General features: G+C 55.9%; 1 protein-coding gene across 1 annotated transcript in view; it reads right to left on the bottom strand.

Annotated features, from left to right (window-relative positions):
• Nucleotides 1–26,964, bottom strand: part of MDGA1 (MAM domain containing glycosylphosphatidylinositol anchor 1) — a 54,634-nt gene that overhangs the window by 16,184 nt on the left and 11,486 nt on the right. Inside the window, exons 2-6 of the mRNA XM_012746922.2 lie at nt 8,832–8,971; nt 5,041–5,215; nt 2,529–2,725; nt 1,622–1,754; nt 1,101–1,370 (exon numbers count right to left, since the gene is read on the bottom strand). Coding sequence (XP_012602376.2) covers nt 1,101–1,370; nt 1,622–1,754; nt 2,529–2,725; nt 5,041–5,215; nt 8,832–8,971 — 915 coding nt within the window. The remainder of the gene's footprint in view (nt 1–1,100; nt 1,371–1,621; nt 1,755–2,528; nt 2,726–5,040; nt 5,216–8,831; nt 8,972–26,964) is intronic.

The following is a 26,964-nucleotide window of genomic DNA, read 5'->3' as shown; positions in this document are numbered from 1 at the left end:
CAGAGTTCTTAACAGGTTACCCAATTTATCGGACAGGACACTGGTACAAAAGCCACACACCGGGACTGTGCTGGACAAGGCCGGCTATGTAGCCACGCTAAGAGGTGACCATAAGTATTTCATATACATTGAGATCTCACCAACCCAGGTTTTAAAGGCCAAATGGAATTAGGTGGAGAAAATAGTTTCTGATGGGCAAAGTGCCATCGACAGAAAAAGTAGTCATCAGCTAGCCACAATCTTGTTACCTTCTTTCTCACTCTGATTAAATAGAAAGTCTGTGAAGAGAGTCAGAAAGAGACCAGTGGGGAGAGATGAATGAATAAGAGAGACCAGGTCAGCAGTGACTCTCAGCTGGGGTTGGCAGAAGCTGTACTTTACTTTCAAGTGCTAAAGAGCTGGAAACAAGCCTGGATCTTAAAAAGCAAAAACAAACAAACAAAAAACCCTAAAGCTGCACAAGCAGAACAATTTTACGTTTCCTCCTTAAATCAGAATGACAAAATCAAGATCATTGTGAGCGGCTGATGATATTACAGAGGCTGGGGTTTGGTAAGGAACGCCTTTACACTTCTTTAGACCGTGCTCCAGGTTTTGCATCACTTTTACCCTTGGTAGTTGCCTTCAGATTCACTTAAATGCTCTCCTAATAAAGATTTACATATCAGGTATGTGGAAATGTGTGTTATTTTTACTTTATTTTCAGTGAATCACGTAGAAACCATTGTAGAGGGGGAAAGCCAGGAAGTTTCTCCTGAAGCCTAGAACGTCCACATTTAGCTTTTGCAGCCTCAGTTTCCCCATCTAAAAAAGTGTAGATAACCAATTCCAGCCCTTCCTACTTCTTGGATTATTGAGGTTGTATTTGGAAACGTGGACTGTAAACTGTAAATAAAACTTTACACAAATTTTAGTCCTTCTTCCACCTGCTGGCAGATGCCTGAATTGCAGGGAAATCAAAGCGCTTGCAACAGGCCACCTGAGCTCCCCTCACCAGGAGGAGCAGACAGGCCCCTCGCCCAGGTCACTGGTAGCTCCCGGAGGACAGGGACCCTGTCTGCCTCTCAACGGCCCTCCCTCCCCTCCCAGAGGCCACGTACATCGCACCAGCAGGTTGACGGTCTTCTTGGCAGGGTTGCCCACGTTGTTGGTGGCCGTGCAGTTGTAGTAGCCAGAGTCCCGCGCCTGCACTGAAGGGATGCTGAGGGTGCCGCCCTGGGCCAGAGCACCCAGGGGCAGCGGGCCCGGCCCATGGGACCACTGCAGCTGGGGTAAGGGGTCGCCGCCCGTCAGCAGACACTGCACCGTCACATTCTCCCCAGGGTTCACCACCAGAGTCTCGTTCACAGACAGCTTCAGGGCTGGTGGTGCTAAAAGGACAAGGAGGTGGGCATTAGGGGACAGTGAGGCAGGGCTGGGTGTGGGGGAGATGTGGGGGTTAGGGAAACCTTGGGGCGGGGAAGCCCTGGGGGAGGGGAGAGGGCAGAAGACAGGGAGCAGGAGGCGGGGAGGCAGGCTGGACGCCAGTCGATGCGCCTAGAGTCCTGTGCGGGTGGGGCACCGTGTCCGGTTGGGAATTAGCCCAGGCGGGCGAGGAGTTTGGGCAGGGAGGTGCCTGTACCCGTGGTGTTGGTGAGCCGGAAGGTGATGGCCTTGTCTGGGATGCCGCACACGTTACGTACAGACACCTGGCAAGTGTAGCTGGCATAGTCCTGGGGCCGCAGGTTCTTCAGCTTCAGGACCTTGGTCTCCCCCTGGGCGGCAGTGGACCACTGGGGTGAGGCGCCTGCTCCAGTCTCCAGGGTCCCACACACTCATTCACCGAGCGCCAGCGGCCACAGCGAGCTCCTGTTCTAACTCCTATCGTCTCAGCTTCCATCCACGCCACTCGCCCCCGGGCCCTGAGCCTGGGGCGGATGCCAGACTCGCCACACCCTTGGCGGCACCTTGTCAGGGGCTTCTCTGGCTCTGAGGCGACCCTGGTGCACGCTGACCAGGCCTCAGTTTCCTCACTCTGGGAATGAAGGGGTAAGGAGGGAATCCCGCCCTGCCTTACTGACCCACCTATACGAGGCTGGCCCACGGGCCACAGGTGAGGCTCTGGCAGCCACCTCTGAAAGCCCTCCCGGGCAGGATGGCCCCATCGCCATCTCCTGGGACTGTGGGGGGCCGGTGGAAGAGAGCTGTCTCCCTGCCCCACTTCTGCTGTGCCTGCCCCTGGGTTCCCAATCCTCTACCAGCCAGCAGGGGACAGGGAGGACGTGTCTGCCCCAGGGCCTGCCTTCCCCTAACTAGCAATGTTCCTGGGGGACGCGTTGCTTTGGGGACCTACCTGTCCTCACCACTGCTCCCTGACCTTTCTGCCCCGATTTCCCCTGCCCCTGGCTACCTGAACTCCAACTGGAATGTGAGCTCCCAGCCTCAGAGCAGGACTGTTGAAGTCAGGGCAGCCCCAGGAACTCAGCCCCCGCCCCCTCCCTTGTGGGGTGCAGGCGGAACAGTGGGGGGGAGCAGCTGCCCGTCCTGACCTGGGTGTAGAGGGGCTCATAGATGTCCACCCCGTTGTCCTGGCTGTGGGACAGCGTGTCAGAGCCGCGCTTCCAGATGAAGCGGGCGGGCGGGTTGGAGTTGACAGTGCAGCGCAGGAACACCGTCTTCTCCTGGTAGAAGTTGCCGCGCACGTCGCTCACCGTCTGGTGCACCGTCAGCACCGGCTCATCCAGGTCTGCAAGGGCACGGCCCATGGAGTCAGCACTGGGAGACGCCAGATGGGGTAGGCAGGGCTGAGGCTCCTGGCAGCCCTCGGGGCAAGCTGAGCCACCCCAGGGGCCACTGCAGAGAGCAAGATGCTCTCCCCACCCTGCAAGCCTGACCAGCCTGTTAGAGGCAGGGAACCAGACTCCACAGCTTCCCAGTCTCCCTCCCAGCTGTGCCTCCCAGGGACCTGCAGGAGGGTGGAGGAAGCGGCTGCAGACCAGAAATCAGGAAAACTCTGGTTCAAATCCTAGTGTAGCTGTTAATTTGTAGCGTGACCTCCCTAAGTCCCTTCTCTCTCTGGGCCCCCTGTTTCCTCATTAGTAAACTAGAGTAGATTGGTGGTTCTTGCCCCTGTTTACACAATATGATCACAGGGAGATTTTCTTTTTAATACTGATGCTTGGTAGAGCTCATTGATGGTGTCAAAAGTCAGAATAGTGATTGCTTCTGGGTGAATTATTGACTAGGAGAGGGCATGAGGGAACTTTCTAGGGTCCTGGGAAAACTCTATACCTTGAACTAGATGGTGTTTACACACACACACATTTGTAAAAAGTCACACTCGCCCAGGCACAGTGACTCACACCTGTAATCCTAGCACTCTGGGAGGCTGATGTGGGAGGATCACTTGAGCCCAAGAGTTGGAGACCAGCCTGAGCAACAGCAAGAATCCATCTCTACTAAAAACAGAAAAATTAGCCAGGTATCATGGCGTGCGCCTGTAGTCCCAGCTACTTGGGAGGCTGAGGCAGGAGAATCACTTGAGTCCAGGACTTTGAGGTCACAGTGACTAGGCTGATGCCACAGCACTCTACCCAGGGCAACAGAGCAAGACTCTGTCTTAAACAAACAAACAACAACAACAAAAAGAAGTCACACTCTATCAGTTACTACTCAATTTTAAGAAAATGTTTAAGAAAAATCCTAACCTATTGGGTACAACGAACACTGTCCTTGGTGGGCATGCTGAAAGCCCTGACTTCAGCATTATACAGTATACCCACATAACGAAAATTGTTTTTAATACTTTAAAATAAAAAAAAGAAAGCAAAAGAAAACTCCTGGTATCAGGTCCCACCCCCAGTCCATTATATCAGACTCTCTGGAAGTGGGGCCCAGGCATTAGCATTTTTAAAAGGATCCCCCAGAGCTGGGCACAGTGGCTGGTGCCTGTAGTCCTTCCTACTTGGAAGGCTGAGGCAGGTGGATCTCTTAAGCCCAGGAGTTTGAGGCTGCAGTGAGCTATGATGGTGCCACTGCACTCCAGCCTGGCCAACAGAGAGAGACCTGTCTCTAAAAAAAATTAAAAATTAAAAAAAAGATAAAGATTCCCTAGAGATCCTAGTGTACAGCCAGAATTGTGCACAACAGGCACCAACAGTCCACATTCCTACATCTCACAGCTGATGTCCCAGGATCCCATTATTCTGCCCTCCTTCCACAGTCCCCTGGACAGATGTCATAAACAAGGCCATGAGTGGAGGTGAGCACTGGTGAGGCCCAGGCTATTCCCACCAGCCCCTTCCAGCCCCAATAACCTGAGAAATGACACTCAGCCCCAGGGGTCGGCAGGACCCTGGGAGGCTGACGAGGAACAGAAGAGAAGTCTGGAGTTCCACTGTTGCTACTCTACCAGGTCCCACTTGGGGGATGGAAGGATACATAGTTAACAGGTAGGTTCATTGTAGGGCTTAAGATGGTCCCAGACACGCCGTTGGGCCTGGACCTACAGCTCCTGGGTACCTGGGTCAGCGTGGATGGGAGGCAAGCAGGGGGACAGGCTCCTGGAGTTAGGGGGCTACCCATGGTGGGCAGGCAGCAACTGAGGGCTTCCCCTTCAAGCAGCGACAAGGGGTGGGTGGTGTGCCTGGTCCTACAGATGGTGGGGGAGGGAAGTCAGAGCTGCCCTTCCCGTAAGAGCAGAGACGTGAGGTCCTGTGGGAGGGCAGTGGGCCACGGGGAAGACCTCTGTGTCCTCAGCACAGACCTGGCCTCCGTGCCTGTGAGCAAGTCACGTGCAGCCTCAGTTCTCTTATCTGTGGAAGGGATATAATCCAACCCATCCTGCCTTCCTTGCCCACCTCACAGGGACGCGGCAAGGTTCTTACCGGATCGCAGATGGGAACGTGCAGATGCCAGAGGGCATGCCCACCGCCCTATACCGTCTACACTCCTCCGCCGCGGTGCCGCTTCTCCAGCCCTCCCTTCCCGCCCCAGCTCCCCGCCGGCCCCTGGCCGGGGCAGGGCTGCCAGGGTCCCGGGAGGGACAGGGCTTTGACTCACACTGCACGTCCACGCGGATGGACTTGATGGCCGGCACGCCCACGCCGTTCTCGGCCTTGCAGTAGTAGCGGCCGCCCTGCGTGCGCGCGATGCGCTCGATGCGCAGCGTCTCGTTGAACACCGACGTCTCCTGGAACTTGTCCGACGCGCTGCCCGCAGTCTTGGTCCACCGCACCTGGGCCGCCGGGAGGTCCGAGAGCCTCAGGGCCCAGCGCCCTGCAACGGCGCCCCTCCCCGCCCATACTTCTCACAGGCACGCGTGGGACACACTCGGGTCTCGGAAACTACCCACGCGCACTCGTGGGGTTGCACACTCGGGGTGGGACACCAGAGTCCCGGGCGGGGGGATCCAGGGTCAGAGAGAAGACGCTCTAACTCAGGCGTACTGTGCTGTGGATAAGAGCATGGGTTTGTGGGCAAGTTTCCTAACCTCTCCTGCCTTGCTTTCCTCACCTGTAAAATGGCAAATACTACCCCCTTCCTGGCATGACTGGGAGGATTAAATGAGTATATACTTAGTGCCTGGAAGACTAGGATTCTGATAAAATTTTTCTATTATTCCACTCACTAGCTTAGTGGCCTTGGATAGGTAACTGGCCTCTCAGCTTCCAGTTTCCATCTGTAAGGGGGTGTGTGTGGTGGCCAGTCCCCGACATGGCCTTCTGGTCTTCCCACCCTTTGGTAGTCCCCTCCCACTCTGTACTAGGGTGTCTGCATGACCAACAGAATGCAGCAGGAGCGACAGTGTGTCACTTCCAAGATTAGGTTGCGTGCAGAAGACTGGTTTCCATGCTGGTCACTCTGGGATCTCTGGGGAGAGCCAGCTACCATGTCCTGAGCAGCCCTAGAGAGAGGCCCCCTCGGGGAGGAACTGAAGCCTCAGGCCAACAGCCATGTGAGTGAGCTTGAAGTGGATCCTCCTGCCTCAGTCACCCTCAGGTGTCCACACCCCTGGCTGGACCTGGATTGCAGCCTTGTGTGGAACCTGGAGGCACAGCCAGCCGGCTAAGCTGCTCCCAGGGCCCTGTCCCTTAGGAACTGTGAGACAGTATGTATTTGTTGTGTTAAGCCCCCAGGTTTTGGAATATATATTATGCAGCAATTCATAAGCAATATAGCGTAACACCCACTTTGCAAGGTTATTGTGAGGTTTAGTATGTAGAGAAAGTATGTAAAAGAAAGTATGTAAAGCACCTAGGTGTGGTGCCTGGTATATATTAGTCTCTCAACAAATTTGTTATTCATATTGCCTCAGATTACAGAAACATAGCAAGGATCCCATGGAAAACTTGAGCCTACTACTACTCAAGGTGCTAGAGGTTTAAGAGAAACAGCTCAGTTCCAGATAATTAAGTATAAGGCAGGGGGCGGGGTGGAAAGCTTCAGTCTTGCCGTGGGGAGGATTGCTTAGTAAGGACCCTGATCCCGGTCAGGCAGGCGGCCACGAAAACAACACGGCTGCGGACAAGCAGGTAGAAGGACAGTCTTCCTCACGCAGGGAGTGGCCACTGAGGGCCACAGTGGTGCTGCTCTCACACACCCCCCAACCCTATCCCCAGCGACCCAGAGGTTACAAAACTTGGAGAAGGTTAGAGGCTGCGTCAGGTAATCCATCCTTAGTTCAGACGGTGGTCTGGAGAGAGGACGGGGCCATGAAAATAATTATTGTTTTTGTATTTGATATTGTGTGGCTTTACCGTGATTTATCTAAATGGAGTTTGATTACACACTCAGTCAAGACTTGGTTTGCTTCATCCATCTGAGAGTTTCTATTTTCCTTCAGTTCTACAAAATTCTCAGTCTTTATCTCTTTAAATACTGCCTTGTCTCTGTGTTCTCCATTCTGTCCTTCTGGATCGCCTTAATTTATGTTGTAGCTTCTCCTCCTATCCTCCCTCTCAATTGCTTTTTCCCATTTTCCATCTCTTTGTCCTCTCCGGATTGCATTACGGCTGATTTCCTCGGATCTACCATCCAGTTCAATCATTTTTCTCTTTAGCTATTTCTAGGGTATTAAGGCCAAATTTTTTGAAGACTGTATTATTTTTATTCCTAGGATTTCTATTTGCTTTTTCCCCATATCTGATTGGTCAGGTTTCATAATCTCCTGTCTTATAGATTCCATTCCTTCCATTATCTCTTCCAAAATTCTAAACAATTTTATTTTGAAGACCCTTTCCAATTTCTCTATTTTCTCTTGCGTTCCTCAGATATGAATTATTCAACTTGTTGGGTCTACAGACTGATCCTCCTCGCACTGTATTTTTAAATGTTTTGAAATTTTACTCCACAGGCTGTATACAGTGGGATTATCTTCCACAGAAGTCCTGCTTGGGTCTTTACAGGCTGTATGTGGTACAGTTTTATGTTTGCCTATGCCCAAGGTAATGGGTTCATGGGCTCCAACCAGTTTTTATGTGAGTTTCTCAGGTTAGGGTTTCCTCACCATTTGGGGAGTGCAAGGTACAGATAGCCCCAGGGCTATGCCTCTCATAGGTGACTCTGTTTGTACCCATACCCTGAAGCAGTGAGTCTGTTCCCCGCTGTGACTCTGGGCTGTGGGACAGACATCATCCGGTCCCCATTCGTGGATGGCGCCACTGTTGTTGAGCTTCCAGCTTCCGGTGGAGTCCAGTTCCGGCTCCCAGCCACGGATGGACCTGTGGCCTCAACTCATACTCCCCACGTGTGTGTTAATGTGACTATCCCTACAGTGCATAAGCAGTCCAGTCTCTGTGGGAGGGTTCTTCAACTTCTGCTCGCTGCCATCACCACAGATTCTATCTGCATTTCTAGCCCACAAATACCCCCCCTCTAGTTTTCACTTCCAAACAAACCTTTGGGAAGGAGTAAACAGTGATGATAATTTTTTAGGTTGAAAGAGACCTTAGGGGTTTCCTTGTCCATCTGCTTGTCTCATGGCCAAACATACTACAGCCATCCCTGTCCCAAAAATTTTCCGGGGGGAAGAAAGGATTTTGCATTTCACTGTCCTTCCTAGGATCCAGTTGCCACCTTCTCTGCTGCTATTAAAGGTCACAGCAGCTCACCAGCAGATTCCACCCATCCCTCCAGCCCTCCTCCCCGCCTGCCCCCCAGCTCTCAGGGATTCCTGGCTAACACTTCCTGCCTGAACCACACACTGGGTCTGTGACAGAATTCACCTGGCATTTCCAGGTTCTTGTTTTCCGTTCCTTTCTAATTGCTTTGGGTCTTTGAACCTCAAAGCCTCCTAAAGCAGAGATTGTTTTCTGTGTTGCTTGGAACTCCTGCAGCCCCCAACGCAAAGCTGGGTGTGCTGGAAGTGCACCAGCTTCAGAGAACACTGGTTCTGCATTCAAATTCTGCTTCCACCCTCACAAAAGCTTTGTGGCTTTGGGAGTTTACTCAACCTCCCTGAGCCTCAGTTTCCTCAGCTGCAAAATGGGGGCGCTAATGCCTTCCTCACAGCACAGCCGCGAGGCTCTGAAGAGGACACACTGGAGACAGCATGGAGGCTGGCACGAGGTCTGCCCTCAGACACTGGCTGGAGGAGCATCTAAGGATGCTCAGCGGATCCGTGGCACGGAGTGAAACGGAACAACTGGCATTCGTCCGTTCCCCCCGGCGTCAGTGTTTCCAGGTGAGCGAGCCCACGGCCTCCAGCCCTTCCCCACAGAGTTAATTTTCCAGCTATTTCCCCCGCCCCGGACTCCTGTCTCCTCCCGTCTCTGGCTGCCTCTTCTCAAGCACTGATCTGAGCACGGGGGTGAGGGCAGGAGGGGCCCGGGCAAGGCCGGCTGGGGGCTTACCTGGGGTCGAGGGTGCCCGGTGACAAGGCACTGCAGCATGAGGGTGTCCCCCTCCCGAATGGTGTAGACGCGCTCACTGATGTTGTCCTCTTTAACCACACACGCCTGGCCCGCGTGCGCGATCTGCGCCTGGGCTGGAGCTGGTGGGGGGGACACAGGTTAGAGAAGAGGCCCCGGGCCAGGGGTCCGGGACCCTCCCGACTGTGACAGGGAGGGCTCAGCGCAGACCTTCGCGGGCCACTCCTTAGAGGCCTGGCCACTGAGCCCAGGGAAGGCGCCTCCCAGGGCCCCGAGGCCAGAGCCAGGAGGGCTGGACTCCAGGAAGGGACAATTCCCCACGCCCCTGGAAGGAGACCTGCGCTTTTCACTGCGCTGATGTATGGGCGGGGCTTTGCAACCGACCGGTCCCCACTCAGCGCCCGCTGTCCCCTCCCGGTCCCCACTCAGTGCCCGCTGTCTCCTCTCATCAGCCCCAGGAGCGGACGCAGCGGTCCCCGCCCAGGCGTGTCCCTGCGGCTGCCCACGCCACAGTGCTTGCCTCCCTGGGGACTGCCAGAGTGCAGAGTGACCCCAGCCTAAGGACACACAGAGCCGGCCCCACCGCTGCTCCTCTCTCTCCCGGGAGGCCTGTCGGTTCCCTCACTGCTGCCCAGCCTGTGCCCGGCTTCTCCGGCAGACAGAAGTTTCAGAGAAGCCGGGCTGGGAGCTCAGGGAAGACAGTGGCTGCCCCCTGACCTCTCTCACAGTGCCCAGGGCTGGGCCGTGGCCAGGGCTGGGGGACCAAAGCGAGGATCTGGCAGGGCAGGCCCAGCAGGAAAGTGAGGGAACTTGCAAGGTCACAGCCCCTCCCTCAGGGCCCTAAGGGCACACCGGCCCCAGCCCACCAACGCTGGGGCTCTGGGAGGAGGAAAGGCCCCCAGCTCCACGCCGTCCACTTCCAGCTGACAGCGGAGGAGGGAGAGGTGGCCCAGAGCACGGGGCACACAAGGGATGCGCCGAGGTAAGATGGCGCCCGCACATGAAGTCTGACTCCTCCAGGAACCATCCCGCAACAGACAGGCCCCTCGCTCTTGGCGTATCTAGAGTGCGCGTCACTCCCCTAGGGCCGCAGCACAGCGTCACACCTGTTGGCTGCCAAATTCAGGATTCCTGTCTTTCTGCCGACCAGAGCTTCATCTTGGTACCCCCAGCACAAGCCCCTGAACACAAGGCAGGTGCTCAGTGAATGTCAAACGAATGAATTTTGCAAAGATATCCCGTGGTAAAGTCGCTAAGCGCCATCCGAGAGATACAGAAGGTCCCAGGAGATCAGAGGAGAGAGACACCACCATCTTCTGGAGGAAGAACCACAGAAGGCTCCATGGAAGAGGCAGCTTTTGAACCAGGCCTCAAAGGACAAGGAGGCTCTATGAGAGTTGACCGGGGACAGTCCCAAATTCTATTACATGGGGGCAAACTGCTAGTGATCTTTGGACCTTAATTTTCTCATCTCTAAAATAAAGAGATGAAAAGAACCCTAGGAATTCACAGTGGTGGATGTGATTATAACACAGAATAAATGAAAAAATGCTTTGTGGGGTTGTAATGTGTTCTACAGATGCTGCAAACAGGGTCTTCCACCGACACTGACGGAACAGACATGAACTAATCACAGAGACAGGGTCCACAGAGGCCACCCAGAAGTGGGTCCAGAAACTTGCAGGGCAGCGATTGGGAGTGACACAGGCTATGCTGGGTCTCATGAGGGTCTCTGCAAACAGCGGCAGGTTTTGCAAACAGTGGCATCTGCAACCAACCCAGAGTCTGAGTATCCAGGTGACCATCCTGCCTGCCTGGCTGCCACAGAGGAATGAACCCGGGCTGGTTGTCAGGAGACAAGCTGCGTGACATTGGGCAAGTCAATTCACCTCTCTGTGCCTCAGTTTCCCCCACGTGTAGGAGGTGAGTGGATTAGATGACCTCTGAGGTCTTTTTCAACTCACACTTTCTATGAATTTTGTAATCAGCACATAGTCACTGTACAAGATGCACCCTAGAATCTGGGAACTGGGCCTGAAACTGTCACCCCTAAACAAAAATGCATGTGGGAGAGATAGCCATCTGTGGCCAAGGTCCCCAGGAAATCTCATCAAGAAACAACCTACCAAGAGATGATGAGCATGCCAGCTACTGATAACACCAAGTGGCCCGGGGTGCCTCTTAACAAGGGAGACATCAATTTAACAGGCTCTAGTGGAAGATAAGCTGTAATCTTGGACACTCTGGCTTGCCAGTAGCAAAGCAGTATTGTAATGACAGAGCTTTGGTGACTGATAAGGAGTATTGAAAAAGAGCTGTACAGCTGGCCTTCCTCAGCACAGCCAGCACAGGCCAGGGGAGACAGGGCTTAGCTGGCAGGCACAGCGCCTCTGGTCACCTGAAAGGTGTGTTTCCCCACTGGAGACGGGGCTGTGAGTAGGTATCATGGGTGGCATTGTTAAGATCATCCAACTCCCTTTGATGGCATTAACTGTTAAGGCTATCTGACTCTAAAATAGTAGAGCCACTTTGCAAGAAACTTGGGCAGTGCCTGCTAGAGGCAAATCAGTGTGTGCCCACAATGCAGCAATTCCACTGCTGGGCATGTACCCCGTAGAAACGGGTACGTATGACAACCAAACAATAAGTATAAGAATAGTCATAGCAGCTTTATTCATAGTTGCTAAAAACAACAAAAAACCTCCAAGGGTAGTATAAGTAAATAAGTTCTGGTGTCTTCATACAACGGAACATTCCCCGTAAGTGAAAAGAGTAAACTGCATACAAACAGGACCCTGTTGAACTCACAGGCACAATTTGAGTGAAAGAACCCAGACATGAAACAATATATAGTGTATGAGTTCATTTATTCAAAGTTCAAAACCAGAACAACTAATCTTAGGGTAACAGAGGCCTAACAGTGATTGCCCTTGGGTGGGGTGAGGGATTGATTATTGGCTGGGAAAGGCACAAGAAAACTGTCTCGGGGGAAGGTAGGGTCCCGTATGTTGGGATAGAAATATTGCACGTCTTGATCTGCGTGGTGGTTACACAGTGGGTGGATATGCATGTATTTACTTAAGATTTTGCCCTAACTTATGAATTTAAAAAAAAAAAAAAAGAATATCCACCTCCCTTTGAAGACATTAACCACTGAGATTATCCAGGATAATCCACTAACCACCACGATTTCCCACCTCCTTCTATTCTGACTCGTACTTGATGAGCCACTTCCCATCGCTGATTTGGTTGCAGGTGTAGGTTTCCTTCCAGAACAAGTGCTCGCTGAGAGCCAACCGCCTGGTCTACCTTGGCCTTGGCATTTCCATTTGCTCGTCACGCCCCCACTGAGTTCCATCACATGAGTCAGCCTCCCCTCGGCCCTGCTCGCCCCTGGACCGGCTGGAGCCCCAAAGGGGGCACCCCGCTGAACCTCAGCCTCCAGCACTCCGGGAAGGCACTGCCAGCAGCAGCATCTCCCGATTAGAAAGGCAGCCAGGCCGGGGCCTGTGTCAAGATGCTCCGCGACATCGTCCCTTCATTCGGTCTGTCAAACAACAAACGCTTCCGGGCTGGGCGCTGCGCTGGCCGCTGGGGACGCTGTCGTGAGAAGCAAATACAATCGGCTCTCAAAGAGCATTGCTGGGGAGACGGATGGCAAAAAAAGGAAACAGAAATGACAGGCTGGTTTCAGAGCGTGATAAGTGATGACTCTGAAACAGGGGGGTGTGATGAAGAACAATGGGGACAGGAGACGTCTGCTTTAGAGAGACAGAATGAGAAGGGCTGTGGAGTTGGATCATCTGGGACTAATTCCTGGCTCTGCTACCCACTAGCTGGGTGACCCTGGGCAAGTTACTTAACCTCTCTGAGCCTCAGCCTCTTCAGTTGTAAAATAAGGACAATGATGCCTTCTCCCAGAGCTGGCGTGAGGATTTAATGCAATATACCTAAAACATCTGGCCAAACCGTATGCGTGCTCTCTCCATAAATGACAGCTCCCAGGATGGTTACACAGGAACAAGAGATGGGGACAGGAGACCATCTGCTGAGGCCCCCCTACATCCCAGGGGTGGAGAGGCTCAAAGCAGACATGGAACTAGGAGGGATGCTCCGTGAATGTGCTCAAAATTCCTGCTGAGGCTGTGCCGGCTCGAGGGGAGCTGGAAAACCGGGGGGAGGGAGAGAGCCCTTTGCCAAGGGGTTGGCAAGGAAAGGAGTTTCTTCCTACGATACCAGCACACTTAGCTGTGTGGCTTTCGGCAAGTTCCTCAAGCCTTAGTTTTCTCATTTGTGAAGCGGGGCTGTCCGAGGACCAGATGAGGACACTCAGCTAAAGCAGCGGCGGTGCCCGGCGGGCAGTGAGCGGCGCAGCGCCCGCGGCCCGTGCTTCCGCGAAGGAGCCCGCGCGCCCCCGGGCACCGCCCGCCCGGGCCTGCGAGCCCTTTGCGTGGAAGGGCCCTGCCTTCTCTGTCACACACGGTGGGGTGGGGGCGGCACGCTGCTGGGGTCCACTGTAGACGTCCAAGCTCCTCGCCTCGGCTCTTGAGGCGGAAAGGGCAAGTCACATTTACTACCCTTGGCAGAGAAGGAAACTGAGGCCGGGAGAAGGAAATGCCCACGGTAGCAGAGCCGAGACTCAAACCCAGGCCTTCCACCTGCTAGGCGGGGACTCTGTTTGCTGTCTCGCCCCCCCCCCGTGTCCCCCCCAGCCCCATCTGGAGACGCCCAGGCCGGGCGGCTCCGCCAGATCCGACTCTCCAGGGCTGGGGCCTCGGCGCGTGTATCCGAGCGAGCCCCCCACCCCCACCCCCCGGGAACGTCGGAGCACAGCCGGGCTTGGTGACCGCTGCCTGGCGTCGCATGGATGGGCAGAAGTTGGACAGGCTTTCGGAACCGAGTGTGTTTCCCTGCCTCTGGCGGATGAGTCGTTTCCTATTTCACTCTCCCGGGCTCTCGCGGCAAAACCCCAGGGAAAAGGAACAGAGCGTCCCAACCTGTGTGCCATAAAGCGTTCGCTGACGCCCATCACGGAAGATTCTCACTGCCAAGTAAGGACGCTGCATGTTTCTCCCCCTCTCAGAGAGACTCGGCACACAGAATAGCATTAAAGGCTCTGAAAAGTCCTGCTGCAAACACATCCGTGTAACTTGGTTTAACCTGGGTGGCGTGGCCCCTCCCTAGCCCCGGGGTTGAGAACAGCAGAGTGGCCTGAGAGATGTCACCCTTGGGGCAGTGTCGTAATGAGAACAGCCAAGGCAGAGTGCTCCTGGCCTATCAGCTCACTCCTCTCCTCCCCCAGAAGTATACACCCCAAATTTTGTAGCAGGGGCTGCCCGCACCCAGCAGGCCCTGCGAGGCAGCCACAAACCCTCAGGAGCTCAGGTTACGGCAAATTGCAACCTGCCTGCTAGGGTCCCCGGCAGAATTCTCACTAGAACTTAAGTAGGGAATTTCATCAGACACGTCCACGCTCTGTAGGAGAATCTCCTGCCCAGCTGCTAGCCAGGGGTAGGGGCGCTGTCACCAGGGGTAGGGGCACTGTCACCAGGGGGAAGGGGGCTGTCACCAGGGGGAGGAGGGCTGTCACCAGGGGTAGGGGCGCTGTCACCAGGGGTAGAGGTACTATCACTGGGGGTAGGGGCACTGTCACCAGGGGGAGGGGCGCTGTCACCAGGGGTAGGGGTGCTGTCACCGGGGGTAGGGGTGCTGTCACCAGGGGGAGGGGCGCTGTCACCAGGGGTAGGGGTGCTGTCACCAGGGGGTAGGGGCACTGTCACCAGGGGGAGGGGCACTGTCACCAGGGGGTAGGGGCACTGTCACCAGGGGGAGGGGCGCTGTCACCGGGGGTAGGGGTGCTGTCACCGGGGGTAGGGGGACTGTCACCGGGGGTAGGGGTGCTGTCACCAGGGGTAGGGGTGCTGTCACCGGGGGTAGGGGGACTGTCACCGGGGGTAGGGATGCTATCACCAGGGGTAGAGGTGCTGTCACCGGGGGTAGGGGTGCTGTCACCGGGGGTAGGGGTGCTGTCACCAGGGGTAGAGGTGCTGTCACCAGGGGTAGGGGGACTGTCACCGGGGGTTGTCACCAGGGGTAGGGGTGCTGTCACCGGGGGTAGGGGTGCTGTCACCAGGGGTGGGGTGCTGTCACCAGGGGTAGAGGTGCTGTCACCGGGAGTAGGGGTGCTGTCACCGGGGGTAGGGGTGCTGTCACCAGGGGTGGGGTGCTATCACCAGGGGTAGAGGTGCTGTCACCGGGGGTAGGGGTGCTGTCACCGGGGGTAGGGGTGCTGTCACCAGGGGTAGAGGTGCTGTCACCAGGGGTAGGGGGACTGTCACCGGGGGTTGTCACCAGGGGTAGGGGTGCTGTCACCAGGGGTATGGGGACTGTCACCAGGGGTAGGGGTGCTGTCACCAGGGGTAGAGGTGCTGTCACCAGGGGTATGAGGACTGTCACCAGGGGTATGGGGACTGTCACCAGGGGTAAGGGTGCTGTCACCAGGGGTAGAGGTGCTGTCACCAGGGGTAGGGGGACTGTCACCAGGGGTAGGGGTGCTGTCACCAGGGGTAGGGGGACTGTCACCAGGGGTAGGGGTGCTGTCACCAGGGGTAGAGGTGCTGTCACCAGGGGTATGAGGACTGTCACCAGGGGTATGGGGACTGTCACCAGGGGTAAGGGTGCTGTCACCAGGGGTAGAGGTGCTATCACTGGGGGTAGGGGCACTGTCACCAGGGGGAGGGGCGCTGTCACCAGGGGTAGAGGTGCTGTCACCAGGGGTATGGGGACTGTCACCAGGGGTAGGGGTGCTGTCACCAGGGGTAGAGGTGCTGTCACTGGGGGTAGGGGTGCTGTCACCAGGGGTAGAGGTGCTATCACCAGGGGTATGGGGACTGTCACCAGGGGTAGGGGTGCTGTCACCAGGGGTAGGGGTGCTGTCAGGAGTAGGCGCGCTGTCACTGGGGGTAAGGGTGCTGTCACCAGGGGTAGGGGTGCTGTCACCAGGGGTAGTGGGACTGTCACCAGGGGTAGAGGCACTGTCACCAGGGGTAGGGGTGCTGTCACCAGGGGTAGGGGTGCTGTCAAATGCTCGTGGACACAACGCTGGGATGCAGGGCCGGGTAAGACAGGCAGACAACAAAACAAATGGAAAACCTTGACCAAAGCACCTTCAGCCCTCCTCCAGATTTTCTCCCCACCCTGCACTTAAAAAGGCCAATCGGGCCAGCAACGGTGGCTCACATCTGTATGCCTAGCAGTCTGGGAGGCTGAGGCAGGAGGATCATTTGAGGTCAGGAGTTCAAAACCAGTCTGAGCAAGAGTGAGAGCCTGTCTTTACTAAAAATAGGAAAAAAAGAAAAAAAAATTAGCCAGGTGACTAAATATAGAAATAATTAGCTGGTGTAATGGTGGGCGCCTGTAGTTCCAGCTACTCGGGAGGCTGAGGCAGGAGGATTGCTTGAGCCCAGGAGTTTGAGGTTGCTGTGAGCTAGGCTGACACCATGGCACTGTAGCCTGGGCAACAGAGTGAGACTCTGTCTCAAAAAATAAGTAAATAAATAAATTTAAAAAAATAAATTTAATAAAAAGCCCAATCATGGCTTGGCCAAGCTGGGGGCGTTGCCCTCTTCCTAGTTGTGATTTTTTCCAGGGAAGGGAGTCTGCAGGCCGGGAAGACTGCCCAAGAGCAGAACCAGGAGGGACAAGGAGACAAAAGGAGCAAGGGTGTTGCAGAATTCCCCACCTGGAGGTGGTTTTATCTGCCCACAGACGGCATGACAGGTGCCACCCCCCCAGCCACCCCCCAGAAGCATCACGGAGTGATCTGAACAGGGTGATACAGAACTGAGATCTGCGTTCTGGCCCTGGCTTCCATCAGTCACTCAGCAAGTCCTTGTCACTGTGAGGTGCTAAACTCGGTGCTGGGGTACAGGAGTCCGGGCACTCGGGCCTGCGAGAGGGAAGCATACGGTCTGGAAAGGCTGGGCAAGAATGACACCTACGAAGGCCTGCTGAGAGGCAGAGGGAGCTGGGGACTTGGGCCATGTCTCAGGTCTCCCCTCACCTGTCACAGGTCTACCCCATGATCAACTATAACCATAATGGCTACCTGTGTGGAGCATTCACTCTGTGCCAGCTTGTACTGGCGCCCACATGTTGTTATCTTACTTATTGCTCGTAACAAGCCTATTGTTGTTCACATTTTTCAGATGAGGAAGCTGAGGCTTAGCAAGTTTAAGTAGGTTGCGCAGACACCCTGCTGGCCTGGCGTCTGTCCGACTCCTGGACTTTCATGCTAGCTAACTTCCATGCATTTCCAGTGCCCGAGTGCCTGGCACAGTGCCCGGACGCGGGCCCACAGCCCGGCATGTGGTCCCCAAGTCTCCAGTTGGGCCGATACCGTGCAGCGTCCTTAGGAACCACGGCTCCCTCACTGGGACACCTCTCGCCCTCCCAGCTCCTAGTACGCACATGTTTATTGATCCTTTTATGCATGTAATGCAAATGGACACTTAATAATTTAGCGGAGTTAACAGTGCTGAAATATTTACAGGCTTTTCTCTTTTAATTAGCTGCTCAGAGAATGGCGGCCAGGGGCCTGCGAGGAGGCTTGCCTGGGCAGGCGCCTGGCCTGCTCCGCCAGGGCCTCCTTCTGCCAGGGATGGAGCTCCGAGGCTCTCTGCGCACCGTGGGCCATCAAGCGTGGGCCACTCGGGGGGAACCAATACCGCCCTTGTGTGCTCCCTGCAGCAGGGCTGCTCTGCCCCTCCCGCGGCCCTGGCTGTCCGCAGCGCTGCCCAAAGCCTGTCCTCCACTCACCCCAGCTGGGGAGCACAGGTGACTTCTCAAGAGTGCTCCCTGTCTAGGGGAGACCCGTTTTGTGCTCAGAAAACGAGTTTGAAACAGCCCCGCCCACACTGCCCCGTCTCCCCAGCCCCTCCCGAAGGGAAACACCGCGGGCTCTGCCCACCCGCCTCTGCCCGGTCCCTCGGGCCATCAGACCTATGTCCAAGTTCATCCCCTCCCCGTCCTCCCTCCTGCTCCCTGTCCTCCCAATCCCTCAAAGGACACACATAATCACCTTTTAATTTGCCATTGATTCATTGATTTGCTCTGTAACATTTTCTGAGCACCTATTACGGGAGATCTCCTGCCCCCAGCGCCCGGATGCGGAGCCAAATGAGGCATAGCCCTCCTCGGCGGCGGGAGCCTCTGCCCTCTCCCGCCACGGCCGTGTTACAGTCTGCTCCCCGCCACAAGGCCTTTGTTGCTAATCAAAACCAAACCCATATTCAGCTGACCTTCCCTTTGGCCGCAAAAATCTCTCCCCAGCCGGAGGACATGTGTCTCTGACCTCTGGGTACAAGGGCACTGTCACTGGACGTGGCAAGGAGCTATCGCTGAAAAGAGTGCATAGGCTGCCACCCTGCCACCGCGACTGAGCACAGGGACACAATCTGCTTCCATGGCCGATGCAGGGCCTGCTGCTGTCTGCAGAGCCCGGAGCTTCCGGAAGAGGCTGGCGCTCTTGACGACCCTCCTCTGCTGAAAGTGGTGGCCAGTCCCTCTGTGTCCCCGCCCCTGGGAATGCTCGGCACTGCTGCACCCACATTCTGGCCTCATCGGAGGCCACCCAGGTGTTGAGAGTGTCAGGTGACGCCCACAGAATCTTTGTCGTCTGTGTATCAGTGGAAGTCTAATCTGCCCACGCACGTATGGAGCCCTGGGATGTCTGGACGGGCCACTGGGAAAGCCTCTAAATGAGCACTCTTAGGCCCCCTGAGGGGAACTATAAAGGCACTTTCTCTCTGGTGGGCCCCAGGACGCCCACGGGATCAAAACTCTCAATGATGAGGGGACATAGGGCAGCTGTGCCCAGTGCAGACAGGACACTCATGAAGAGAGCGGAGAGGCCCAGGCCTCCCGCTGGCACTGCTTGATTGGAGGCTGTGGATGCAGTTCTGAAAGCGCTGCCCAGATGGGGGAGTGTGAGGGGCAGGAGGTAGGGCTCTACCTCTTACTCAATGACCGTGTGATCTTGGGCAAGTAGTTTAACCTCTTTAAGCCTCAGTTTCTTAATCTGCAAAATGGGGATGTGACTACAACACGTATCAGGGTCTAATGGAAATAATTTCTGGGTTGTTGTGAGGATTAGACAAGACAACGCACACTGCATACATAGCACATAGTACCTGTAGGCACTCAATAAATTCAGTTCCAATGCATTTCCATTTAATAATATAGCCCAGGGCTAAGCACAGTGGCTCACACCTATGATCCCAGCACTTTGGGAGGCTGAGGAAGGAGGATCACTTGAGGCCAGGAGTTCAAGCTCTGGATGGCAGAGATTCTATCTCTTTAAAAAAAAATTATATAGCCTAAGACCCTTTGAGAGCCTGTTCCAAAGTCCTGCATGTAAAATTCTCTTGCCTGGGGCCCGGCCTCCCAGCCCCACCAAGTTCTGCCAGTCCTAGAGACCCCATCACTGTGGTGCCCTTGGCCCTGGTCCCTGGCAGCAGCCCAGAGTCTACATCTGACCAAGCCCCACCGTCAAGGCATACCTGTTGAACCAAGCCCACAGGAGGAGCAAGGCTGAGGTAGACACGGCCTTGGGTGTAGGATTCTTGTCCAGGCATTTGCCATAACAGCTGTGTGACTTGAGGCAAATTACTTAGCCCTCTAGTCTAGAGCCTCAGTTTCCCAACTGTAAGATGGTGTAAGAGTGCTTCCTGTTGTAGCAAACACAGCACGAATGGAGTGCTACGAGCATTGCACACCCCATGTAGATACAAGAATTTGGAATAAAATCAAATTCATGCCTCAGGGTGTGTCCACCCGAGATGGCCCTCCTATTCCAGCGGGGAGGCTGACAGTACCCTAATGACCCGGTCTCACAATCACTAGGGGTAGGGCACCTCCTGGTTGGGACTGAAGACACACTGCCAGACCCAGGTCTGCAACCCAGAATGCAGGACCTACGCCAGAAAACGGGGGGGAGCAGTTGCTGCGCGTAAGCAAGGAGCCCCCTAAGCCCACCTGACCTAAATGCCCGGGGGGCAAAGCGCTAGATCACGGCTGGCTCCAAGCCCTGTGGAGCTAAACCCCTCCCTGAAGCACAGGCCTGGGCCCAGCACAGGCCTGGATGTGGGGGCCGAGGGCAGGCAATGGGGCTGAGCTGAAACGGACATCTGGGGCCCCTGAGCCCTCAGAGGAGAACGGGACGGGGTGGGCGGTGGGCGGCCTTTCCACACGGTGCAGTGGAGAAGCAGCCAAACCTGCCGAGGACTGGTTGAGGCTCCGTCCAGCACTTAACTTGATTAAACCCCCATCTCCCCCAACGTAAAACAGAAGCCAATAACATTAGGCTCACAGTGTCTTATTAAGTGAGATGACATTTAAGAAAGTGCCGTGTAAACTGTAAAGTTCTGCATAGACCGGGTCTTATTATTATTAGGTGCTGAAAGACCCAAATATGGCTCAGGAAGTGAAAATTGGAGGTTAAAAAGCAGGTCATAACGCACCTATTAAGCCAGCGAAAATGAATTAAGATGATAAAATCCACTGTGGCTGGGCTGTGCACAACACCAGCTCAAACTTTCTGTCGCACAACCCGGCAGTGTGAAATGAGAACCATAAAGCTGTTCCTATCCTATGACCTATTAGGCAATCTCACTTTGGGGAATAGGCCCCAAGGAAATAATTTAAAAGGAAAAAGGAATTCACATAAGGATATTCACAGCAGAGCTATTTAAAAGAAAAGGAAATTGGCTCCTTTACCCGAACGCCCAGCAGCAGAGAAATGGTGACCCAAACTCCGGCACATCAATGCAGGGGGTGCCCTGCGGCCATTAAAGTGACAGGTCTGAGGGCTCGGTCAATAGCAGGAGACGTGTGTAGGAGATAAAGTCAGCCGAGAAAGCAGAACGGACCACTGTTTACTGCTATGTAAAAATATATTGACAGGTATGGGCAGGGAATTTAGAATGAATGGTTAATGTTTCATGGTCATTGGGCCGCTTTTTTTTCTGTGAAGTTGTTTAAGTGGATAATAATAACAATAACATCAACCCCGAAAGCAAAAATCAATCTTGCAGCTTGAGAGCAGGTGGGGCCTGAGCCCCCAGCACAGAAGGGGAAGGGAAGGAAAAACAGCATTGGGGTGGGGCGGGGGCTCCAGGCAGCACTCCCATCCCCCACCCCAGGTCACTGTGGGTTCCTGGGCAGAGCTCCAGCTCCGGGAAAGTACCGGCCCAGCTGCAGGGTGGGGACAGGGGTGCTGCAACCTCACTGCTGGAAACCCCTTAACGCCACCTCTGCACACGGAGTTACAAGGTTCCTCCAGGCCAGGCCTCGGGCAGGAGAATTAGCTCTGAGGTCTAAAAACCAGGGAGCAGAAGTGTAAGGACCAGATATGCTCTATGCCCCTCTGCATCTGCTGACCTCTGGACGCCAACGCTGATCGCCCCCCAGCACCCCCAAGGGCCGAGAGCCACTGCTCACCCCTACACTTAGATTGCAGGAACACACCATCTCCTGCTGACCAAGCGTCAGGCGGAAATCTGGGAGCCATCCATGTCTTCTCTCCCCCTCCCACACCGCGCACCCAATCCGCCAGCGAGCCCTGCCGACTTTACCTTCAGAACCCGTCCCAAATGCGCCCCCTGCCATGCCAGCCTAGTCTTAGCCGCCGCCACCGGGTCCTGCCTGGACCATGGCAGCAGCCTCCTGCTGGGTCTGCCCTGCACGGTCCCTTGCCTGGCACAGCCTGTTCCCCGCAGGCAGGCAGAGGGGCCCTCCAACGCTAGGCCAGATCCCAGCTCTCCCCTGCTCACCTGCTGTGGTGCCATGTCACTACAGTCCAAGCCAGTGCTTCTGTGGCAGCCTGCCACGCCCTCCGCCATCTGCTCCCATCCCCACTCACCTCCTACTGCCCCCCCCTCCAGCAGGCCTGGCCCGTTCCCTCCTCAGACCTCCTGCCTGGCTGGCTCTTCCCGGGGTCCCCAGGGCTCCCTCTGTCACTTCCTTTAGCTCTTCCCAGAGGCCCTCCCGGCCCCCCACGGAGCTAACGCCCCAACCGCACCCCACCATTCCCCACCCTCCCCCGCTTGTGCGATCTCCGTGACACTCACTGATGCCCAGGACGTTAAATAGTCACTCGTTTATTCTCTTTCTGTATCCTCCTTTGCAAAAGGCAAACACCCCTGGGAGGGAAAGCACATTAAATCCCCGAAAGGGATGAACAATTTTTTGTTTCCGAGAGTCAATTCAGGAAACACAAAGTTTAGGAGCATGTTTTCTTTAGCATCAGGTATATTTATAAATCAGGAAATGCAATACCTGCTCCTGCTTAAGTATTCTCTTATTGGTTGTTTTTTTTTTTTTTTCTCTTCATCACTGAGGGGTTTCCTCTCCTTTTTAGGCTAAGATTTTAGAAGCCACATAAGTGGCACGCACCATAGGATCTGATTATAATGCTGAACCTCTAACAATTTGTAAATGACTTGAAATCCAGTAGGCCGAGGGAGAAAAGTGAAGGACCTGTGCATGGGGAAGGCCAATTGGACCAGGGTTCAGTCACAGCTGGGGCAGAAAAGCCGCTGCCATCAGGAGGCCCCTGCGGGCTGTGGGCATGGGAGGAGGGGCAGCCCTCGGGAGGACAGTGAGGTCTGGAGTGCACAGAGAGGTGGGTGGCAGTAAAGGGCTGGGTGCAAGTTACACCTGGCTCCCAGCCCTGTACATTAGCTAAAGGGGAAGACTCTCACTATAAACTTCCCCAGGGGACAATGGGAAGAGGGCTGGAATTCTTCCACCCTTTCTCCGGGGCCAGGTTTCAGTCTCCTTCCCCCTTTCTCCCAGTGTTGTGCCACATGCCTGTACACGGAGCCTCCCATGCCACTTCCCTGGTGGCAGCCTCTGTGACTCAGCAGGTGACAGCATCAGCTTCCTGAGCCAGGCCCAGCACTGGACCTACTCACTTAGCAAGGCCTCCTCCGCACAGCCGTGGGCGTTGGCTCCCCGAGTGCCAGCTACGGGGCCAAGACCGGCTTTCCACACGTCCCTCATTTCCTCTTTGCAACAGCCCTCCGAGGAAGGTGCCATTATTATCCCTGTCTCGTGCATGGGGAAACTGAGGCACAGCACAAAACCTGCCCAAGACCACACCGCCAGTGAGTGGCTGAGTAGAATTCAAACCCAGGTCTGCTTCGGAAACCTCTGCTCCTATCCTGAGCCACGCTGCCTCCCCACGCTCCACCTGAGCGAGACATGATTATTCATCCACTTTGATATATTTAGTTACTTGATTCTGTAATTAGACCTTGGCGGTGTCATGGAGCCTGGCAAGTCATGTGCAACAGCTGACCTCAGAGCTGCTAGTCGCTGACATCTCGGTGTGAAGAACTTCTCCAGTTACGCCCCTCCCTGGGCGCTGATGCAGGAGGGAAGGAAGCAGTGGGGCCGGGAGGTGGGGGCTGTGCTGGACCACTTGGCTGACCCTTCCCAGAATCCTCCTCTCCGGTTGCCATGGCGCCACCTCTGCAGAGGCCTGGGCCCTGACAGGGAGGGGAGGGCAAGGTGGGGCCAAAGGAAGCGATCCAGAAGGAAGGAGGGTAGCCTGTTCCTGGGGTCCCTCTGCAAAAGGGAGACTGCAGAGGCATCGGTTCTGAGACCCTCGGTCACCAGGGCCACTCTCAGGTGAATGGCAGAAGCCACTCCCATGAGGAAGTGAGGACTGAGCAGAGAAGGGTGAAGGAGGTGACAGGTATGCAGAAGGGTGGGAGGAGCACCAATGAGGAAACTGAGGCACATGAGGAAGACTGGACCCTGCAAGGACCAGACACTTGGCAGCACCAGCCCAGTGCTGGTACTTAATAAATGTAGGTACTTAATAAATGTAAGCCAGAGCTGTCATCGTTGTAGGTGCTCAAAAGAGGCTCACTGGCATCCTAACCGGGAAGTCTCAGCTGCTCAGACCAGCAAGGAAGCACGAGCACTGAGTCGGGAGCTGCACTGGGGCTGTCCCCCTGCACGGGGCTTTCCAAGGTGCCAGCTCCCCTCCCAGCCTCAGCAGCTCTGTTGCTGCAAAGCTGGCCAGAGAGGGCTTCAGAAGAATAGGCCCCCCTGCCACTCAGCCCAGCTGGGGCCACTGTCTTGATGCGCACGGCCCAGCCCCCACCCTGGCACGGGCGCAGTGGGTGAGCGCACGCCTGGCGCAGGCCCCAGTGCCCGGGAGAGAGGCTCCGAGCGGGCGGCTTTGTGTTTTGTGAAATCAAATCCACAACTGAGCTCTCCAGCCAGGCAGGGCCTGCTGGGAAGGCTGGCGGGCCTCCCTTCCCACCCCCCGCTGAGGGCCCACCCTCCCCTGCTCAGCACCCCCAGGCACCGTGGGGAGCACCAGCTGCCACCCCGGCTGGCATGGGGGTTGAAGGGGACGGGCCTGGGCCCAGCTCTGGCTGTGCCAGGGTTTGCCCTCCCACCCTGACCCCCTTCCTGCCTGGAATAAATTGGAATACAAATCAGAGGGAAACGCTTTCCTCTGTTTGAACAAATTGCTATGGATTCCTCCCTGTCTCAGGTCAGGGCTCACGATGGGGGATATTTTCACTCGCCGACTGCTAATAGACTCAGGAGAAGCTGCCGGATCGATAGAGGCCGGGAAAATTAGCCAGGAGCTCCAGGCCAGCCTCGGCCTGCCCTTGCCCCCGCTTCAGGTCTCCGGGAAAGGGTGGAGGCCAGCCGTACCCAGGCTGCACACAAGCCCCACTCTGACAACCTGGGGTGCTGCGCGCCGGGCCACCCCCTGCCTGGGAACCACAGCAAGGGCGGCCAGGGGCTGCCTGGAGGGGCGGTGGGATAAAGGCGGACCTGGAGAAGCCCCTAAGAAGGTCTGCAGGGCGCGCACACACACACACATGGTCCCCTGCACATGCATACATTTCTTGTGTACATCATCATGCATTGACACACCTACAGCACACGCATGCTCACGGATATTTACGTGTGCACAAAAAATACAAATAAAGTGCACTTGCACAGGGCAGAGAACCTGGAGAATGTATTTCAGCTCCTGTTGAGGTACCCAGGGAAACCAGTTACCTTATGCCAGTGGTCTGCACACACCCGCGCACGCACGCACGCTCTCTCTCTCTCTCTCTCTCTCTCTCTCTCAGTAAATCAGAGCCCAGATCCGGCTTAGCAGGTAGACGTGGGCAAGGAGGGTATGCTTGCTGGCAGGGAGAGCAGTGCCATGAGCTCAGCGAGACCCTTCGCCTCGGGCTGCTGGTTTCTGCCTCTGAAAACTGAGCAGGCAGGACCAGGTAGCCACAAAGCCCACTGCCTCTGACTTCCCATGATTCCAAACTGGGGCCCCTGTTTGCTGTGTGGCCTGAAGACTTCTCTTGCCCTCTCTGAGATTCAGGCTTCTCTTCTCACAAATGATTACACTGACCCCACGATCCCTCTGGCTCTGTCACTTTACGAGTCTAGATCGTCTCTTTGCCTTGCTCTCTGCCGTATTCGCAGCACCTAGAACAGAGTCTGGCACACAGGAGGTGTTCGATAAATATTGAACGAATTAATTAATCTCGGGTTCCAGCTGGGAGCAAAGAGACAGAGACATACTCAACACGGGGGAGGTGCTGCGGGGCCGGACCCATGAGGCTCGGGGACATTCGGGGACACAGGCTACTCTGGTCATGGCCCGGGGGAAGGTTGGTTCCTGGGGAGGGAAGTGGACACAGTGCCGTTGACACCATTACCCACCCTCTAACCCCCAACAACCTGTCACGCAGAGTCCTGCCTCCAGAGGGAGGGAGCAGCCCTCTAGTCTCCGAGACTGTCCCCCCTGTTAGTTTTGAAGTCAGCACGGTGAAGACAAACGATCGTTCCTTTCATGGCGATGACCAAAGGACCCTGTATGTTCTGGGTTTGTCCCCAGGGTGATCCCCAACCCTGTCGTCCACAGGCCTGAGGCCCCCCAATCCTCCGGAGAGAGCCTGAACTCTCTCAAGACTGTTTCGGGGAAATTGACCGTTGGGATTCTGGCCACAGAATCCAAGGAAGTAAATGAGCAGCTCCCAGGTCTGGTGGCGACGGGAGAGTTTTCAGCCTGGGATCAGGGCTTGCACGTGCAGCAGACGACGAGCCCTAAGAACAGAGGGCTCTGCGAAACAGGCTGGCCCTGAAAAGGCAAGACTTGCACCCCGGTACGCTGTGGTCCTGGATGTCAGCGCCCCCCCACACCCCGCCCCTCCCCCCTTCGGTGCCACCTGCCAGCTCCCCGCTGCCAGCGCTCGCCTCCCTGCCTGGGGGCCGTCTCTGCCACGGCAGCTCACACTGCCTGCGTGGGCGGTGGGTCCGGAGCACCCCGAAACTGCCACTCCCAGGAGCAGCCCTCACCCAGCGACAGGAGGGAGGGGTGCACACACGCCCCAGCTCCCTCGCCCCACGCTGGAGTAGCTCTGAAGAGTGTGTTTCGCACGGTGTCCCAGGCTCCCCAACTGGCTTGGTGACGCACCTGTCACCGCTTTCCTTGGTCCCGTCTCACCTCCCCATTCCTCTGCCTGAGCTTCCAGGACTCGCCTACCTACCTCAGGGTCTGCCTCTGGGGGAACCAAAACTACGACCCCGGGTCCAGGTGGGTTTGGACTGTCGCCCTTGTCACTGTCGACTGTCTCATGTGGCCACAAGCCAGAGCACACATATGGCCTCACGACCCCCCACACACACATAGGGAACGCCCTGCCATCGTGCTGTACCTCCACCCGCACTCCCCTCGAAACCTCCTCGCCTGAATCCTGAGATTCAAGATCCAACTCCTCTGATCAGCTGACCTGTGCCGGGGGGAAGGCTTAGGGCTGCCGGGTAGTCCCAGAGCAAACTTCCGGAAGCGGTGGCATGTTCCTGCTGGCTAACGACTCTGTTAACAGCTCTGAAGTGGAACCTGTGGGCATGTGACAGGCCGCTGGACCTGGTGGGGACCCGCAGCACCCTGCAGTTCACACTACCAGGTAGGCTCACCATCCCCCCGACCAGGGGGCCTCCCAACATTTCCACTGAGGCTTCCAACATCTAACCAGAGTCCTGGCCCCAGAGTGAGCCCCGGATCCTGTAGCCCAGA

Source organism: Microcebus murinus, chromosome 5 (assembly GCF_040939455.1).
Source record: "Microcebus murinus isolate Inina chromosome 5, M.murinus_Inina_mat1.0, whole genome shotgun sequence".
NCBI classification, from domain to species: Eukaryota; Metazoa; Chordata; class Mammalia; order Primates; family Cheirogaleidae; genus Microcebus; species Microcebus murinus.
The sequence above is the reverse complement of the archived record's forward strand: the minus strand, read 5'-3'. Positions and strand labels throughout refer to the sequence as shown.